The sequence below is a fragment of the Solea senegalensis genome, linkage group LG10, assembly GCF_019176455.1.
Source record: "Solea senegalensis isolate Sse05_10M linkage group LG10, IFAPA_SoseM_1, whole genome shotgun sequence".
Lineage (NCBI taxonomy): Eukaryota > Metazoa > Chordata > Actinopteri > Pleuronectiformes > Soleidae > Solea > Solea senegalensis.
Window position 1 is genome coordinate 8513331 of NC_058030.1, and position 19393 is coordinate 8532723.

Sequence of the window (19393 nt, forward strand, 5' to 3'; positions counted from 1 at the left end):
AATTTAAAGTCAACCAAACCTCAATCAGTAATATGTTTGGACCATGGGGGAAGGTGTAGTGTTGAGGAAAACCCACAGAGAAATTGGGAAAACACGTAAACAGTAGACAGAAAGGTCCAGTCTGAACCACTAACATATCATGGTGCCCCAGCCTAATAGAGCTAATCTATAAACGATCCAAAACAACTAGATCTATAGGTTAACTTAACTAGCCTGCAAATTCTGTGTGTTACCTGCAGAAAAACCATATCAAAAACTACACAGTTGTTTTTGACAGATGACATTTATTCTCACCAGGCATCTGACATTAGAATCGCTACAGCCTGCCACAGGAGTGGCTACCAAAATTCCACAGGAAAAGCCCACACTGTGAAACAGGGTAACAGCACAACAAAAATAACGCAAAAATAACAATAATAATAATTATAATAATAACTTTAGGCCATCAAAACATAAAAGATGCTGCTCGTCAGTGCCCCTGCCAATCCTGGTCCTAGCGGCTCTCAGAAGAGGCCGTGTTCAGATCAGTGGTCCCACAAAACTCCCATTCAGTCAGGTTTCTTTTGTTTACATACATTAATTATGTATTTGAAAAATTCCTATAGCCGCTGTTTCACAGAACATTGAAAAGTGACAGCACACAATCCTGACAGACAGCTGGTTACACGAGGGAGACTGTGAGTGTCTCCAGAAAGGCCCCACAAAGATCAGAACTGGGAGACAGATGTCAGTCAACATGGTCAGGCTCACAAATCAGACAGAATCCGACGGCCCTGCCTCTCAAAAGACATTAAAATTGTATATACTGTACATACACACTGCTACGGTAGCAGGCGGACTTCACCTGGAGTCCACGACTAGCAGCCCTCTTAAAGGGTGGAAAGAGGTGAGCACATGACTTAGTGGCACAGGAAGTTAGACAATGACACAGTAGTGTAAGTTCAGTGAGTGTGAAGAAGCAAACATACATTTTTATATGACGTCAAACGTGGACAAGTGTAGAACATTCTCAAAATCTCAACCCGCTCATGTGTTCAAGCGATTAAGTGTCAAATACTGATCGTGTCTGTCTTCACAAGTGCTCGAGAGTTCAAGGAAATACATTGTTTTCTACCTGATAGTTAAGACGAGGATATCAACACCACTCTTGAACAGTAGATATAAAAGCTATAGCCGGCAGCCAATTAGCTTAGCATTAATCAAAATCCATACATTTCAGACCAAAAACAGAGTAAACAGAGTGGGGGAAAAACAATCATGTGCGTACACAATTTCTAATACAGGTTTTTATACAAATTAGGCTGAAAAGACATTCAGTGTCAACAGACTAGCTGTAACTCCATGCTAAGCTCAGGCTGTTCTCTTACATTTACCACACTGACACATGACAGATATGAGCGGAGTAATAATCTTCTCATCTCACAGTCGGCGAGAAAGCAAAATGTGGTGCAGTTTACTTTTAAGTGTGTGCAGGACAGTGAAGTCTACAAGTGAGGAAGGGAAGTTCGGGGGAATGGTGATTTGTCTTTTTCACATGAAGACACTTGATAGTTAAAGTGGAAAAGGGGGCGTGGAGACATTGGTCCTGCTTCAAGTGTCGAGAAACAATCCCAAGACACTGGAGAACTGGGTTGTGAAGACCAGCTACCAACCTGTTAGCTCTGCCACCTTTTTCCTCCTCTACACTAAACGTCCTCCAGTTTACTTTTACCTAATCTAGCAACAACACATTAATGTGTGTTTTATAAATGTAGTTTCCTGGCATAGCACTTAATACACAGGAAAGTTGTGTTAAACACCTACATAAACGTTAACTGTCTGCAGTGGAAAAGAGAGAAAACATTTCCAACTGCAAAGACTCACTAACAGCACAGAGGACTAAACGTGATAAAGCGAATACCTCTGAGAATACAGAGTAAGTTTGAGATGACATTAGTTTCCTCCTGTCATAAAAGTTTACAGAGCAATGAAGGTGGGTGTTGAAGGAGTGAGCGTCGGGGCTTCAGTGGTTTGGTTTGCGGGTCAAAGTGCAGGGAAGCAGCATCAGAAGATGCTGTCAGTCTTTCCAGAGGAGGCGCTGTGTTTAATTGCTCGCCACCTCATCCGCATTGTCAACCACTTCTAAGGTGCTGTCCAGTCCGCCACGCGCACGCCAGATCTTCACCGTCCGGTCACTGAGGGAGAAATACAGAAAATAATGGCACACATATTAGTTCATCAAGATCATTCCTTGATCCTTTATTTGTTTAGATGATATCTGGCTTCATATATCCTGATTAGGAATATAATAACTATCATTTTTGATTTTATTATTGTCTGTGGAAAAACAATGTCAGTGGCCCCTGCTCATCACGGAAGACTTTCCAGAGACTGTTTGACAAAAGTGATTGGACTGCTCAGGGCAAAAGGAGTGACTAGTGTCACATTTCCACAAACAACAATCACTTCCAAACTGCAGAGAGTTCATGCAAGAGTTCACCAGATTTCTCTGCCCTTTTTTTTTTTCCGCGTATCAAAAAACACTGATGGTAAGAAATTCCTGTAGTTTTGCTCGTATGACCTTTTTGAATTGCACCGTCCAAATACATATTGTGCACCGCGTGGTACTGCAAGTCAGTGTGAATGCATCTTACACATTCAAATGTAGCAAATGTGAGTCTATAAATACACTAAGACACGGTGACAAGGTCCATATGGTTCAGCTGCTCAGACTCGGAGTGAGAGAGAAATTCACTCTTTTGGCTCCAGAACAGCAGAGAACAGTTTTGCCTGGGTGACTCGCAACAAATACACTTACCAGGAAGTAATACTAATATAAAATTTAAAAAAGTGGAGAGGTTTTGGCGGGTTGTGTGTGTCTGTGTGTGTGTCTCACTCTGATGCAGTGAACAGGTGGCTGCTGTTGGTAGAGATGCTGTTGATTGGGCTCTCGTGACCCTTGAGCTCCCCCAGTGCCCCTAATGTGTCCGTGTGCCACAGCTTGAGCACTCCTCCTCTGCAGCCGCTGAGCAGGGCCGGAGAGCCGGGAACCACTCCGAGTGCACACACCCAGTCACGATGAGCGTTTGGGACTTGCTGATGGAGAGAATGTCACAGAAGGAATTGAGGAGTTGGTGCACACACCATCTCTCGACACTTTCTCATAAAAGGAGTGAAAATCTCAAACATCAGGGGACTGATTCTTTACTGTGGGACTGTGTCATAAAAACCTATTTACTGCCAATTATTTGTGCGCTCAAATAAAATACAGTATCTTGTTAAATGATACAATCTGTTATGATATAATAGCTTTCTATTTAGCACGTCTGCCACTGAGATTTTAGACCGTGTCTATCCTTGCAAAAAACAAAGACAGCAACATTTAACAACAATGTTTATCAGTAAAAAAACAACACACACTGGTCTAAAATGCAGCTACACAGGGTTTTAGCTGAAGCGATTAGACGTCTAACTGGCAGGGTAACTATGTATTGGCAAAAAGGCAATACAATACATATTCTCATACACGGGTTACAAGACAATAACGTGATGTATCTGAATACTGTAAGCAAGGAAATGGACAAGCATTGTGTTTTCCCCTCCAAACATACTCTATTTTAAGACGAAAAATATAAAAATAAGTCAAGAATATTTCCTTGCACCCCAATGACAAAAAAAAAGAGCTGAAAAGAGTCATATATAAAGTCACAAATAATTAAATATAATTCTAAATTTACAATGGAATACATAAGTCAATGAATATGTTCTGTTTTATTCCACTAGAGGCCAAAATGTTTCATTGCATCCTATAACTCTCCTCAGTCTAATCTTATCTCTTATATGCACATCCTAACCTGCAGCAGGTCTTTGCGGTCCAGGTCCCACTTCTTGATGCCATTGTCTCGAGAGCCGCTGAAGAAAAAGTCTCCCTGCACCACCAGTGACTCGATACCATCATAATGTGGAGGTTCAAAGTTGTGTGTTGGGCCGATGCTCCCCAACGAGCCCTCGGTCACTTCAAACAGCTGCAACAGCAAGGACATAGATATATATGAAAAACAAAACATGAAAAATATTGTTGTGAAAACATAGAGCATTATGTAGCATTCTATAATGGCTATAATCCCTCTTTGTATATACTGTATGTATAATATTTTAGTTTTATAGTGCTCCAGGGACTCTACATCTTGTCCCTATATTGAATAAAACATGTGGCTTTCTCTCCCAGGGCTCATACACACTGTTAACTCACCTTAATGTAATGATCCTTGGACCCCGTGATGACCAGGTCTTGGTTGCTTCCGGACTGATCCACGGTCAGACACATTACGGGGCCAAGATGACCAGTAAGTTTACCAGTGGATGCAAATCTGATGTGGGGGAAAAGGATTACGTCATAAAAAGAGTTACAGCCTTCGTGACATAATATGGTCACTGACATTACAGTAAGTGAAAGAAATATTCCAACAATAAAAAACACTTTCATTCATTCATTTAGCTAGTGTGTCTAGAGCTCCAGTGTTCAGTCTCAGCCTAAATGACTGTGTTTGTGCAGGTCACATTGATTCAAAGTTGATTTAATCTTCCACACTGTCTCAATCGACTGTTTTTATTCTCTTACAGGAATAAAGAGGAAATTCATCAAGGCAAACAGCAGCTGAGACTAACAACAGCTGGCTGACTGTGATGAATGATGGTATAGATAGTATATCTGTCAGACTAAATCTTCCAACTACAGACAAACAGAGAGGTGTGTGCATGTTTGTGTTTTGAGCATCTGAAGCAGTGTAGTGTATCAAAGTGAAGAAGAAGAAATGAATACAAATGATAAGCAGGGTTCATATCAGTCCAGGTTTCATTCGCATGTTCCTCCTTTTTCGTGACCTTGCAAATATTGACTAATGTAAAATTATAAATGTTATAACCGGAGTAGAAAGGTTATTGAATATTGTAAGTGGCGTTAGACTCAAGTAAATAATATATTCACCTTTCTTGATTTAACAAGGTGATGCGGTGACAGAGATGTATGACTCCCAACTCCAAGACCAGTCTCAAAGCTTAAATGTTTGGAATTTTCAATTCAAATTGAGCATGTTGTTATTTATCAACATTTGCACTGGATTTCTCTCATGTAGTTTATAGGCGCAGCCTGTCATGGTTTCATAGAAGTAGATAAGTAGAAGAAGAGTTGTTGATTAAAACAGCTATATGTATAAAACTATCTTGCTGAGTGAGGGCAGGTCTACATCTGCAGATTAAAAGGGAGCAAATCACCTTTAAACTGTAAAAATTAAATGCAGTAGAACTGCAATTAATGATTATTTTCATAATCAATTTTCTTGATTAATAGGGTAATTGTTTGGTTCATAAAATGGTGAAAAATGTTGCTCGGTGTTTCCCAAACTTTGAAAGATGATGTTCTCAAATGTCTTGTTTTGTCCACGAATGAAAAATGAAAACAGTTACATTTAAGAAGCTGAAAAATCAGATATAATTAAATATAATTATACCTGAATATAATTATAAAAAACCCTCTAAAACTGAATAATTGATTCTCTAAATAGTTGACGATTAATTGAATAATAATTACAGCCTTTAAATGCAGCCAGTTTTGAGAAAGATTACAGTGTTCAGTCACTCTACCAATCTGTTAAAATAAACCTCATTTATGCTTCGCTCACACTTGTTAGACTTGTTCTCGGTTTGTCTTTTTTCTCATTTCTGCATTTTAAAGAAATTATGAATACGAGAAATCTATTTAAAAACCAAGTTTACCTCCTCAGATCCCAGACTCTGACCGAGTTGCCAGCAGCCGCGTAGAGAACTGACCCGTTGGGGTTGAGAGCAATCTCGTTGATCTGGTTCTCGCCGGGTGGGATGGTGACAGTTCGACTGGTGTTCGACCCAGAGATGTCCCCAACGTTTACCTGACCAGAAGACCTAAAGACACACGGGAATGCAACATGTATGAACATGCTTTAGGTAATCAGCGGCGAGGTTTACACAGTCAGCCACACATCTTTTTAAAAAGACTTTTACCCGTGAAAACCTTAAAATAAAATCAAAAATAAAAAAGTGCTGCTGCTTTAACACAATTGTTTGTCACAGTCCGTCACTTGACATAGTTAATAATAATGGGGATTTCATTATATAATAATGTACATAAAATATAAAAAGGGAATCCTGTTTCTGTTAGTGGTGATGACAACATACTCTGATCAACAAAGGGATTTCAAACTGCAGCCATATTATCTGTTAAAAAGTCACACTCACGTCAGCGTGCGGATGCACTTGGCCGAGTCACGGATGTCCCAGACTTTGATGCAGGAGGTCGACACAGTGAAGACTAAACTGGAGCTGTAGCGGACCGACACCACATTGTTGGGGTGACCAGCAAGGGACATTATCTCCTGACCAGTCACCAGGTTCCACACCTTACACGTCCGGTCTGCAGGACAATACACCTTTTGTTATGTCTATCAGCAGCATTTATTCTTCATTTAAAAATAGTGTTACTCCTTTGACAGGAAGCAACAAAGAAGGACTGGAGTTTATCTTACAGAGTTTGAAACACACTCATCCTGAACTTCACAAGTCTTTTTACAGGGACTAATCCCATATAAAGGGGTCTGTTATGCATCTGTGATTTGCTGGTCTGATTACTGCCAATTTAATATGGTTTAAAGGTTAGTGTCAGTGTCAGATGTTGTGTTATCAAGTTGCTGATGAAGGATTGTTAATCAAGAATTGTAAATGTTCAATTGTAAATGTGTATTTTATGTGGACCCAGGGAAGATGATCTACCACCACTGTGGAAGCTAACAGGGACTACCCATATAATTACCTCAATTTATAATGCTTAAAAGCTCATTGACTTTTACGAGTACATTATTTTATTTCATCACCTCATTTGCATACTGTGCATGTGACAATTGAGCACCGTCGAGTTTTATTTGCGATGATATAACTGCATGTGAAAATGTAATAAAGTCGCAAGTCTGTAATGAGGATATATATACATGGACTACTGATGAGGAGAGAGAAAAAAACGATTTGTAGAGAAGCAGAGAGGGAGCAAGGACTGTGGGTGTCGACCTTTGGATCCAGTGAAGAGAAGGTCATCAGTGCAGTCCACACAAAGAACAGCTTTGCTATGTCCCTCTGCCACATGGACACACTGCAATGTCGCTGAACGACTGCTCTTGGTGGATGGCACAGGGTTAATGACGCCCCTGAAAAAAGGCACACGTTATCACCTTGTAAGCATCTAAAAGGAGCTCATGTAATAAGCACAAATACATTCAACAAAAGTCATGCGCCACATGCTACTCTTATGGATGATTAGTATGATGCTGTAACTCAAAAAAATAGACAGATGAGAAGTACAAAGGAAAGCAAGGAGATCACTCTATCACAGTCACCATTTTGTGCTGAAGAGAGGAAAGAAAATGATTCCACAAGAACCCGATACCTTCACATAATTCCCTTTTCCACGGTGACAGTGACAGACATTCAGTGCTGGATCATCAGGGGCCAAAGGGTCAATAACATTACACAAACACGCTCAATCACTAATTTGCTGGTCATTCTGACAAAGTGGCAACTGACGGTGAAATCAATACAATCACTTCTCTTTAACAGGTATCTATCGGTATCCGTGGAGTGGCAAGAGCAGGTGCTGTGCCACAGAACCAGACATCGATATTCAGGAGTTGTGGATGAAAGAGGTCTGTAGTGTGAAAAAAGAAAAGCTCCACTGAAATGAAAAGTGACTGATGAACAAGGGATTAGTGAAGATTCTGGCTCAATAGCAGTAATAAGCTTAACAAGATTACTCTGTCTGGGTTATTGTCACTATCTATTGATCCCAGACATCCCAGGATAGTCATCCTTTGTTTTTCTACCATATTAACTGGTTCAGTCTGGCTCTCGGACAACACCACCACTACAGCTGTGTGTAACTAAACTCCTGATTAGCAGATGGTCGCATGAACCGACCCTCTGCTGTACAGCCGCGCTCAAAGTCGCATCATTTTTAAAACGTATATGTTATGTTGAGAAAGGGCTGCAATCCACAAGTTCATCTGTGTTTCATAATCACCTTTTCCCCAAAAAACACCAGAGGTGAAAGCCTTAGAGGTCCACATGACAGAATTAAACACAAGAAGATATACTTTGTTGGGTCGGAGAGAGGATGTGAAACAGCTCGGTGTAAGCGGCTGGAGGACGAGTGGAGACATCCATTCTTCCTGGAGTAGAAAAGAAGATCTGATATGTCTGAGAGATTATTACCTCTTCATCAAAATACTTACTATTTTTTATTCTTATCAATTTCCAAAAGATTATTTATGCTCTACAACATAACATAGCTACAAAACTACAAAATACATTCATAATCATGCCGCTTCAGTGCTGTAGTACATAAAAAAAGCCTTAGTCTTAGCTTTAACATGTTCTATCTTCTATGCAGCCACAGCTTTCAGGTTACACCTGAACAAAAGTTTTTCTACTGTCAGTCATCTGCAATCCAGTTTGCTATATTTAGGTCTGCCATTTTATTTAAGGGCCTGAGTGTGTGCCCCAAATACTGTAGTGCCCTCAAAAATGTCCTATACAGCATGATAAACTAGTGCTCAAAATCCCACAATATAATGCTGAAAATTGGAGTGTAAATTATTATTTATACACACTCAAACTGATAGTGATGATGCCAAGTGTCCAAGGTTTAAATGAGCATGCTTTACTACAATACAAAGTACATTTGCATGTTAATTACACTGAGAAAGGTAGTGATTTTGGACACAATACAGCAAACCACAGGAATCCATTTGCAAGCAGAGACTTCACCTTATTCTGAAAATACTGCTCTTTTAATGAACCAATAGGACAAACAATAAAGCAACAACAATTTAGAGGGAAGGGAAGCCTTCCGTCAGCAGACAACCAACAAAATTAACTACAGAATAAATGATATGTTCTCATGACTAAACTGATGCTATTATATGATAATGGCACATAATGGCAACAACAAGGACCTTTCTGAATGGAGTTTACATGTTCTCCATGTGTATGAGTGGGTTTCCTAAAGCGTAAATCATAGACTAGACTAAATCTAGACTACCTGTGTTCAGGCACGATTACTGGTCTTCAGGTAATTTGGCCCCTGGTGCCCCCTTGAGGCTGCACATGGAAACAAATTCTGTTATTAATTCTTCACTGCCGGCTGTACTATTCTCGAAGTTGGAGAAGCCTGGGACTATTAAGAGTGGTCTGAGTTTAGGCCTAAAGAACTGTTAGGATTCAAAATCAAATCAGCACAGAGATTAAATCATTCCTTTCTTCCTTTTTGGTCAGATTCAACCATCACGCCTGGAGATAGAAGGGCTTCGTTTCAATTCAACATTTAAACACAGCAGGATGATTTGCCTCTTTTGACTCATTAAGAGACACTATGTCTGAACTAAGATTCATCATTTTTAAACTCTTTCTTGGAAACATGACTTCTTTGACGTCCTGACTCCAGGTGTCTTATGTACGTTTGTTTGGTCATAATATTGTCACCCCAGAAGCTGGATATAGGACTGTCTGTTGTCGATTGGGACAATCTATCTATGATCCATGCCTGTTCTGCTAACAGCAGACACCAATTGATTCAATTTAAAGTTGTTTACAGTCTCCAGGAGGACTTTGATCCATGTGACTGGTACTCTAAGGCCTATAAAAGGCCCTCCCCATTAAACCTGGTCTAGCCATCTTTGGTTGCTCACTTGCTTCCATGTGCCTCCCCTGCAGCCATGCAACAATCTCCGACGCTGGGAATGACTGTGGCCAAAAGACTGATTCTGAGAGAATGGAAGTCACCTTCTCCCCCTTCTTTCAGAGGTGTGAAGCAGACATAACATCACTCATACAGATGGATTCTCATCTACTTCCTTACTTGCCTACTTGGACGGGGCCAGAGGGACTGAGAGATTAGCTCGTTCTGCCTGCTATGGACTGATGCACAGCTCTTTCCTTTTGTGTATGTCTGAAAGTGTCTGGGGCCATTTGTTCTATTGTATTCTCTTCTATTAAAAATAAAAAGTAAAATAAAAAAATTTAATATATAACAACAAAATAATAATAATTATAATCTGTATTCAAATGTGAATTTACACTCCTAATTCAACATGTTTACATTAACAGAAAATAGACTGTAACCCTGGTAATGAGGCATTGGCCAGCATTTGACAAAATGATTAATTTTAGAGTAGAAATCCCTGCTGTTCATGTTTAGATTCTCTTTTCTGCAACAATCTGATCCTCTGTCAAGCCAGTGTCAATTTAACTTAACTTTAATTTGTACTTATCCTGTAGGACCTGCTGTATGGCACAGATAACGCTATCATATGGCTAAACATGTGGTTTCAGGGACGAGTGGTGGAGGAAAGGGAAGAGGAAATGGTGGGCTGCTCGTCAGGTTCCTGAGGGCGAAGCTGTGATGGAAGACAGTGGGGTTGCCAATTAAGCTGCAGCATAATTAAAGTGTGTGCTAAGCTGTTTACACACTGGCGGTGGAAGTGTGGGAGGACTGTGTGATGACAGATGGGAGATTCATATGCTGCACTCATGTCAAAGAAGAGCAACTGACAGGACAACATAGCTGCAAAGTGCTCACGTTGTTTATCAGTTTTACATTTCAGACCAACACTGTTCCGTCAAAGTTATAGATGGTCCAGTCTCAGACCTCCTCAAAAATATTTTATAATAGTAAATTAGTAGTTATTATTTAAAGTAAAATTAAAGCTCCATTGAATAACTTCTATTGCCACCTGAGGACTTCTGCCATTTTCAGCCATAGTCATGCAATATGCAACCATATATACAGTATATACCTTATGTTTTACTTAACTAGCACTGTGTAGCTGTTGAGCTTCCACCTCTGACATTCATATGAAAACAGGCTCCATCACCTCAGACTGGACTGAAGGGAAGAAGTCACTTTTGAAACCTAACATGGACATTTCTTTGTGTTTACAGTAATACTCCAGCCTCTTTTCAGCCAAATGACTTAACTACCGCAACGTTGCCGTTGCCTCTGCTTGTGTCGACATACAATGAATCACATCTTGTGTGCAGCTCGGCAATGTTGCCAAATGACACGACATCCAAGCACCACGATAATGAGAAATGCAGAGACAAAAAAGCTTCACATCGTTTACATTCACGCCTCTACATGGCCTCCTTTGAATTTGTCAACCTGCAGCATTTGTTTTGTAGCCTCTAAGTGTAACAAGACAAAAATCTATAGAAAGCAGTTTGTGTTGTAAATAATACACAACGACATATAAAATAATAACGCATTTTGCATCTTTGCAACAGCCAAGCATACGAAAAGCTAGAATAGTTATTACACACAAGAAAAAATATCGATTCAAATGCCATGTTTAGCCTCAGGGTGGTTGTGGAGTAAATACTGTGTAGTGGCATTAAGGATTCATTCTGTGGTGTGGTGTGGTGCCCTAGTGGCCAAACAGTGTAGATGCAGCAGCCTAGTTCATGCCAACAAAAGTAAAAAACAACTAAACTATTCAGACTTCATAAGGGACTATCATTATTATTATTATTGTTATTATTATTAGACTGAAATTGAATTGATCAACTGTGTAATTCTTTCTATCATGCACTATGAATACAAATGCCATCATATGATCATTTCCAGCAGACAAGAAGAGTTCACCCAGCACAAGCTGCATCCCTCACAACAATTGACCCCCAAGACTAAGACAGAGAGAGGCCGGTGATTTTCTCAATCAACAAACTCAGCACCGAGAATCATGAGCAAGTTGAACACTGAATTTGAGTCAAAAGAAGCAGAAGTAGTAAAAAGATGTCTAACTTCCACCATTACAGAGAACCACAAACATTTGACCTTAAATTCAGTAGAAAACTTGGCAGATGAAAGGTTATCACACCAAGCATTGAGCATTTCAGATTCAGTTGAGATCACATGCGTCTTCAAAGCAAGAAACCGAGAAAAGGAGTATTAGTAGAGTTGATGTTATTTCTTTTCTCTTTCTTTTGGCTTTTGTAGCCACAGTGTCGGCAGCAAGCTCTTACTGTTTAATCTCCTTGACCTTTGCCCTGTCGGCTGCTGCATGCGCCCTGTCATACGTCTTCCTGCGAGAGAGTGGGGAAGGCTCCGGAGTTCGCTTTTCCAATGCTGGTGATGTTCTGGAGCCAGAACTGACCATTCAATTTCATGACGTCATTCACAAACAACAAAAAAGACAATGTACAGAAATAATAATAAACAACTGATGGATTTTTCAACAAACAAAAAAAATAATGCAACAATTAGACAGACGCATGCAGAACATACAGAAACACAGTTACCTGATATTTAAAGTCCCCAAACAGTGATGGTTCTTCACCAAGCTCATGTCTAACTACCGAGGACACTGTAGCTTTTGTGCAACTCTCAAACATAATACAGCCAAGGCTCTTTAACAAACAAGTCAATGTACACTCATGTTTGAAGCATGGCCTTTCATAAACCAGTGATCAGGTTAGTAAGTTTGTATACAATATGTAACTCAGCAGGTAGAAGGGATTGGAAAGAAAGTGTATGCACTGGATAATATCTGTGAAGGCATAAGCATGTTAATATAAGTTTATTTAAGTTTATATAAGTTTCATGCTTTTAACTCATAGGACTTATCAGGTGGAGGAAGGCATAGCTAAGAGACATATGAAGGCTAATGGACAATGTGAACCAAAGTTAAATAAAGCAGAGGATGTAGCAGCAAAGATTCAGGCAACAAGGAAATGCCAATAAAAGGTGTTAGCAAAGAGTGCCAGGCCTGGACTTACATGCTGCCCATTTTAGAGGAAAAGCCAGGGGAGAGAGCTGTGTAGTCCCTGACTGATGAGCCTGATGTGTCCATGTCTCCTCCTCCATCTGGTGTTTCTGCTAACAGCAGCATTGGACTGGAGAAGTCCGTGGTTGGCGCCTCAGGGACAGAGTCAGAATTTGCATACAGCAACTCCATCTGAGTGGTGGTCCTCCTTCGAGCCTGCAGAGCACAGATACATGACAACCTGAGTGAAACAATTGTTGATGTAGAAAAAATAGGACAGAAACACAAACTGTAGTGGTAATACCTTATTCCTGGTTTTGGTTTCTCCACATAGTTTCATGAGGTCTGACGCTAAAGTGCTGAAAGGGAAAGGTATATGTGGATTTTATACACGAGTGTCAATAAACACAAAACTTTATTCATTTCTGGTTTGTTAACAAAAACATTTATCATAAATCACCAAAGGCTCAGGGAAAGTCCAGCCCAGGCCCAAACTAAATATCAGTATGTTTAGTTGGATATATAGTTGTGTTTGTCTTATATATTATTTGTTTCCCAATACCTTTACACACAATATAAACATATAGAGACAAGAAATAAACACATATCTAAATAATATATCATTAAGAACATATTTTAACAAAATGTAATGCAACATAAAGTAATGTCAATGTAACTCAATGTCACTGTGTAACATACAGTACATTTGTATGATATAACAACAAAATGTAGCATAAAGTGAAGTATTATTATGGTGACACAAAGCATGAGATCATTCTCATCATATCTTTATTAAAATGTACTTACGTCCCCTCTGCTGAAGGGCTCTGAGCAGACTCATCACTGCTGCTATCATCCCCATTTTCTGTCAAATGACATCAATGAATACTGTTAGGATTACAAAAACCTTCTTGGCTAATGAGTACAAGATGATGCCTAAGCACTTTGTCAAATTCACTTTACCTAAGACTAAATCATTTATAACGTTTCACCACAGGACAAAACACTCTTCAATAATCTGGAATTTACTGCCAAAAACTGGATGTAGAAAAGATGAACGAGGGAAGCAGATGAGGGCAATATCAGTGCAATGCCATGCCGTTTTTAAATCGACAAACAGAAACTTCCTCACTGAGCTCAATATGATTGGATGGATTGAAAAACGTGAGACAGCAGTCAGGCTCTGGATGGGTCAGCTGACCTACAGGGTCTGAAAGAGCTAAAATATCCATGTTGTACGGTTCCTGTGGGAGGGTCTCAGGTTATCAGGGTGCTAAAGCATAGAGGCTGTAGCACATGGCGAGCTTGGAGAAAGAGGAGGAGGAGGAGGAAGAGTGTGTGTCCAGATGAAGGGAAGTGAAGGGTCATCAGACAGATGGAGAGAAGTCGGGTCGCATTGCAACTCATGCACCTGTTAATGTTATGTTTTGTTAGTTTTCAAAGCAGAGGGAAGGAACCATGCATCATTACATCATTACACTGTAAGAGTCTAATATGATATGACTTACCAGCTGGGATGTTACCTAGCTCTGTGAAAACATCAGAAAACAAAAAAAGAAAGAAAAGGGGGGAAAAAAAAATGGGGGAACAGAAAAAGGCAATGCAAAAAATCAAGAACACATTCCCCCAGACTTCTAAAACAAATGAATAAAATAATAATAAAGTGCATCTACTGTAAACGGTGCATCCTGCAGAACAAAAGCTGGCAAAAATACTTCAAAATTAAAAATGTATGTTAATTACAGACTTTTTGCCTCATGATAACGGTGGAATTAATTCTGAATGATATTAGGTCAGCTTCTATTCAGCCGAAGGCAACAGGCAAGAGAATCTCAATACGCCCAATCATGCAACTGACCATTAACCCAGTTCACTTTCTGAAAGGCAAAATGCTTTGTAGCTGACTTAAAAAAAAAAAAAAAGACTCTGAGAAACCTTATTAACAGCACGGTCATCCCATAGTAAAATCTGATCAATCCTACTTTCACTTGATGTGATACTAGCAACGCTCCCAGGAAGTGGACTGAGTTAAGACAGGGTCTTTGTATGTTTTAGTCTCGTCTTCTCCCACAAACCAAACTGCCAAACTGGTTTTGTTTTCTAACCTTGCAGAGCATTCCCCAGCAGGGCATCCAGCTCCGGGTTGAACTCTGCTTTCTCCTTCAGCATATGGAAGAGCAGCTGATTCTGTGTGGCACTGGTGATCTCGGTCTGCTTCAGCCTGCCCTCCATCACCTTCACCTGGGACTCTTTCTGTGCTGCCTGCAGACCCTGAAGAGGTCAGAACACACATAATTAACCGTGTCCGTTTAAAATTCACACCAACGTGTTGCCAGTACGTCACAGGACAATAAAGAAGAAAAAAAAAAAGCTGCACCAATATATCTCAATTACCATGTTTTGATATCTGTTGGAGACTGGTGTGTTTTTCTGAACTTTAACTGACAAAAATCCATATTTATGCTTCACATTTAAACATTTGTATCAACAAAATCTCTACTCTAGTTTGTCCAGCTGCAAAGACTCAGCTGCACAAACTACAGTATATTCACAGGTACACTACTCTTGGCGCATTGGCTTATCTATGCACAACAGTGTTTATACAGTGCTGTTATTGTTGCTCCATCACACAGGCTCAGTGTTGGGCCACATTATCTATGTTGCCTATCAATGTAGCCGTTATGCTACAGTACAGTGAACAGGCACTGTATACACATTCTCTCATAACCTGGTCATTATTAGCACTTATTTACCTTATTTATGGCCATTGTCATGAAGTGATCGAGAAGGAAACGAGACTCTCCCAGAGTACATGAACCTATCACAGCAGAAACGTCCACTGTGTCACCCTCCTCCTGGAAACATAGAGTAAATTTATGTTTTAACCCGGTCAACTAATGAAGGCATGAAAGCATTTTTATGGGGAGCTAAGGTCTCTTACTCTTGCTGAGAATATTTATGTCATTACACAGTAAACTTCATATGAGTCATTAAGTGTAAAAGATAGAAGATAGAGATAAAACTTTCTTTATTAATTTAACTAAATTGTACAGCTAAATTAACATTTTTAATATCGAACTATCGTCATCATCGCTTTCTCACCTTGGTTTCCTCCATCTGCATAATGTTGGCCTGACAATCTGCGATGCTGTCATTGATGTAGTCGATGTTGGCCGTCAACGCGTCCACTTCTTCGTTGAGGGGAGGCACTGCCTTCTCTACCTCTGCCCCCTCCCTGGTCAAACGGTCCTTCTTTCTGAGGACCTTCTCCTTCCGCTTGGTCAGTTCCTCTCGTTGCTGCACTCACAGACAGAAAGGACAGGACATTTTTACACTTAGATTTGTGTTTGCAACTCACCGATAATTAATCACACAACAATAACAATTACACAATTTCTGAATCTGAGTATGAGGGATCCCACATTTCTGGGCCATTTATCATCTGGGCCTGGTCACTATGGTCTATAATGTGTAGTCAAGGTCACATGATGTTCTGCCTTCTTCAATTCTGGGCGTGTGCTTCAAACTGTGCTCTGCAGCAGGACTTTACCTTGAGAAGGCGGTTCATGTCGGCCTCCATATTTGAGATGGTCATCCTCTGCATGATGATGTCACAGATTCGTCTCTCAAGGCACTGCCATTTATTACGAGCAACTCTGGTGGAGTAAATCCCCACTGTACGCCTGTAGTAAGAGCTGTACACACACACAAACAATAAGTTGTTGAATGATCTCAAAACACCAATACTCATTTAGAGACAACATTGATGAAAATGTTCCAGAACTGCTCAACAAAGGAGATATCAGATTTCACAAATAACTCAGATATTTTGTGTGTTATTCAGGAACACTTTTGATATCGACTCTTCTTAAATGAATGTGTAAAATCCACACAGACTCACCGGTTACCATTCGGAGCTGCATTGCCAGAGGAGTACATGCGGCCAGACGGGGGTCTGTGGGCCGAGTCCTGTGCTGCTGGTTCTGGGAGACTGACTTTCCTGATGACTTTACCAGAGGTGGGCCTGGCCTGCCTCCTCAGAGCTGTCACCTGAGACAGACAGACAGACAGACAGACAGACAGACAGACAATTGAATGCTATCGGCAAGGCAAGGCAAGTTTATTTGTATAGCACTATTCATACGCAGGGCACACAAGGGCTTTACAAAGGCATAGACATACATTAAGAATATCCCAGAATAGGGGTAATACATTACATTAATTACATTAAAATCAAAATTAAAATTAAAATAGACATTAAAATTATGAGATAAAAGTCTGTATTTTTACTGTTTGATGTCAGGAATAAGTGCATATAGCTGCTCACCTCCTCAGTCTTTCTCCTCAGAATGAGCTCCTGCTGTCTCTTCTGAGCCTCCAGTAACTTCAGTTGATGCTGACAAAGCACATAATCGATAAGCATCAATTAAAGACCTGAACTGGTTGCAGCCTAAAGGTCAGGAGGCAGTAGGGGACCTTCCTGCCACTAACCTCTTGCTTGCGTTGGTCTTTCTTCAAGGTAGCAATTTCACGGTTTCTGCGCGATTCGTTCATCCTGTTCTTTTCCTGTTGCTCCTTCATCTGCTTCATGAGACGGACCTGGTCCAATCAAATCAAAGATGAAGAATATATTACATCTTTTCATTATGTCTTCTTAATAATTAGAATGCTGCTTGTACGTGCCATCTGTGACTAATCTGGCACAATGTACAACGTGACAACATAGGACTTCATTTAATTAAGGCACTGGACTACATGTTTCTTAACTTCCAAGTATCATGTCAGCTGTTTTTGGTCAGATACACAGCACAAAAATCACAACCACCTCAGGTTTCCAAATTCTAGCTTCTAGAATAATGATAATGACATTTGGAGTGGGCATACAGTACAGAGCACTGATCATACCTTTGTCTTCTTCATTTCTGCCACATCCATCTGAAGCTTCTTCAGCTGCTTCTCGTACTGTGATTGGTTCTTCAGCAGACGGGCATGTTCCTTCTGAGCAGACTGGAGCTTATGAAGCTCCTTGTTCATGACACTCAGCTTCTTCTCATATTCAGCCTTGATTTTGCGAGTCTTGTCTTCTGTGCCAGTTTCTACTGAATCTGAAAGTACGGAACACAATCAATCATGGACAACTGATATTTACCAAATAAACTGTTATTATATTTTGCTTTTTTTTAATATCATCATACAGTCGAGATACACTCTGGCATCCTGGTCTTACTCATGTTTTGGAGGACTCGGTCCCTCTCCAGCTGGGTGTCCCTGATCTTGCACTGCAGCATCATCAGCTTCTGTTCATACTGCTGTTTGAGTGTGTGAAGACGCCGCTGGCTGTTTTCCAGCTCATCAATCAGCTTCTGCTTGATGGCAATCTCACAGGTGATGTTGGCCAGATCTGCTTGGAAGTTCTCTGTAGGACAAAGACAATATGATTTGACCTCAAAACCTGTCCGTTTGTTGATCTGTCAGTCAAAAACTACAGAACTAATTTCAATTACAATAATCAAAATGTTTTTCTTCCTTTAACAATACATTTTACTGAATGTGTCAGTGGAGGTTTAAGCTCTCTAAGCACCTTTTATACATCTTTGGGGAATGATTTTTAACATTCCATTTGCTAATGCTTTAGAGTAATGTTTTCAGGCCATGTTTAGAAACCTGGTGATGTTTCATTATGAAGTCCCACATTCTTATTTGTTCAGTTCCTTAGCATGAGGAGCCACTTTGCATTAGACACCACATAGATCGACGAGCCAGAGTGGTTTTCACAGATTATTTCATAACATTTCCATGTAATTTACAGGGGAATCAGAGGTAAAATCATTTTTTCTGCCAGTATTTTCCATGTAGTCTACTTACTAATATTTTTGAGTGGTGTTCATGTTTACTGAATACAGGACATAAATAAAATGCTGGCAGGTGTATCATTAATGCATCTTAAATGTCCAAAACCCTTCCCTCGATTGCATAAATAGTACTGGTTTGCATTAGCACAGCTCCCCCATGTGGGCAAACTGCAGCACACTCTTCTAACAAAAAGAGAAATCAGGAAGTAGGACATTGGTCTAAATACCTTTTTCGTCTGACTCCGAGTCAGAATCATCAGAGCTCTCTTCCACATCCATCTCCTCCTCTTCCTCCTCTTCTTCCTCCTCTCCTTCCTCATGATCACTGGCCTCCTGGATGTCCTATGTTCAAATGAACTGAATGTATTTTGATGTATTTTTTAAAATCGATACAAAGATGAAGTACGAGACATCAGCTGTACCATCTCTGCGTCCCCGCTGACTCGCTCCGTCATCTCCTTCTCAATGCCCTTTTCTTGCTCGTTGTCGGGAATTTCTTCCTTGTTGACACTGAAAGATTTCGACATAATGAAGAGTCAAACACATCATGTACCTGCCATGAAGGTTTGTTTTTTTTTAACGGTCATTTTTAAAAGGTAACTATTACACATAATGCAAGTACAATGTGCAATCTTTTTAGTATCAGCCATTTTTAAGTTGGTACCGTGCAATGTTTGTTTGGTCTTTTTTGGTAAATAAGATTTTTAAAATTGCACTGGTATA

General features: G+C 40.1%; 1 protein-coding gene across 5 annotated transcripts in view; it reads right to left on the minus strand.

Annotated features, from left to right (window-relative positions):
• Positions 1–264: 264 nt before the first annotated feature.
• The window catches only part of kif21a (kinesin family member 21A), a 43063-nt gene continuing 23934 nt past the window's right edge, over positions 265–19393 (minus strand). For 2 of the 5 annotated variants that reach the window (XM_044035594.1, XM_044035598.1), the window contains 23 exons: positions 19093–19180; positions 18898–19012; positions 18046–18234; positions 17724–17923; positions 17310–17417; positions 17146–17214; positions 16720–16868; positions 16369–16513; positions 15921–16115; positions 15572–15673; positions 14924–15089; positions 14327–14347; positions 13626–13683; positions 13123–13177; positions 12832–13034; positions 12079–12204; positions 7075–7211; positions 6253–6427; positions 5755–5919; positions 4232–4349; positions 3834–4004; positions 2876–3075; positions 265–2174 (listed from right to left, as the gene is read on the minus strand). In XM_044035594.1, coding sequence (XP_043891529.1) covers positions 2084–2174; positions 2876–3075; positions 3834–4004; positions 4232–4349; positions 5755–5919; positions 6253–6427; positions 7075–7211; positions 12079–12204; positions 12832–13034; positions 13123–13177; positions 13626–13683; positions 14327–14347; positions 14924–15089; positions 15572–15673; positions 15921–16115; positions 16369–16513; positions 16720–16868; positions 17146–17214; positions 17310–17417; positions 17724–17923; positions 18046–18234; positions 18898–19012; positions 19093–19180 — 3046 coding nt within the window. In that variant the 3' untranslated portion in view covers positions 265–2083. The remainder of the gene's footprint in view (positions 2175–2875; positions 3076–3833; positions 4005–4231; positions 4350–5754; positions 5920–6252; positions 6428–7074; positions 7212–12078; positions 12205–12831; positions 13035–13122; positions 13178–13625; positions 13684–14326; positions 14348–14923; positions 15090–15571; positions 15674–15920; positions 16116–16368; positions 16514–16719; positions 16869–17145; positions 17215–17309; positions 17418–17723; positions 17924–18045; positions 18235–18897; positions 19013–19092; positions 19181–19393) is intronic. The other 3 variants (XM_044035595.1, XM_044035596.1, XM_044035597.1) reach the window with 3 other exon arrangements.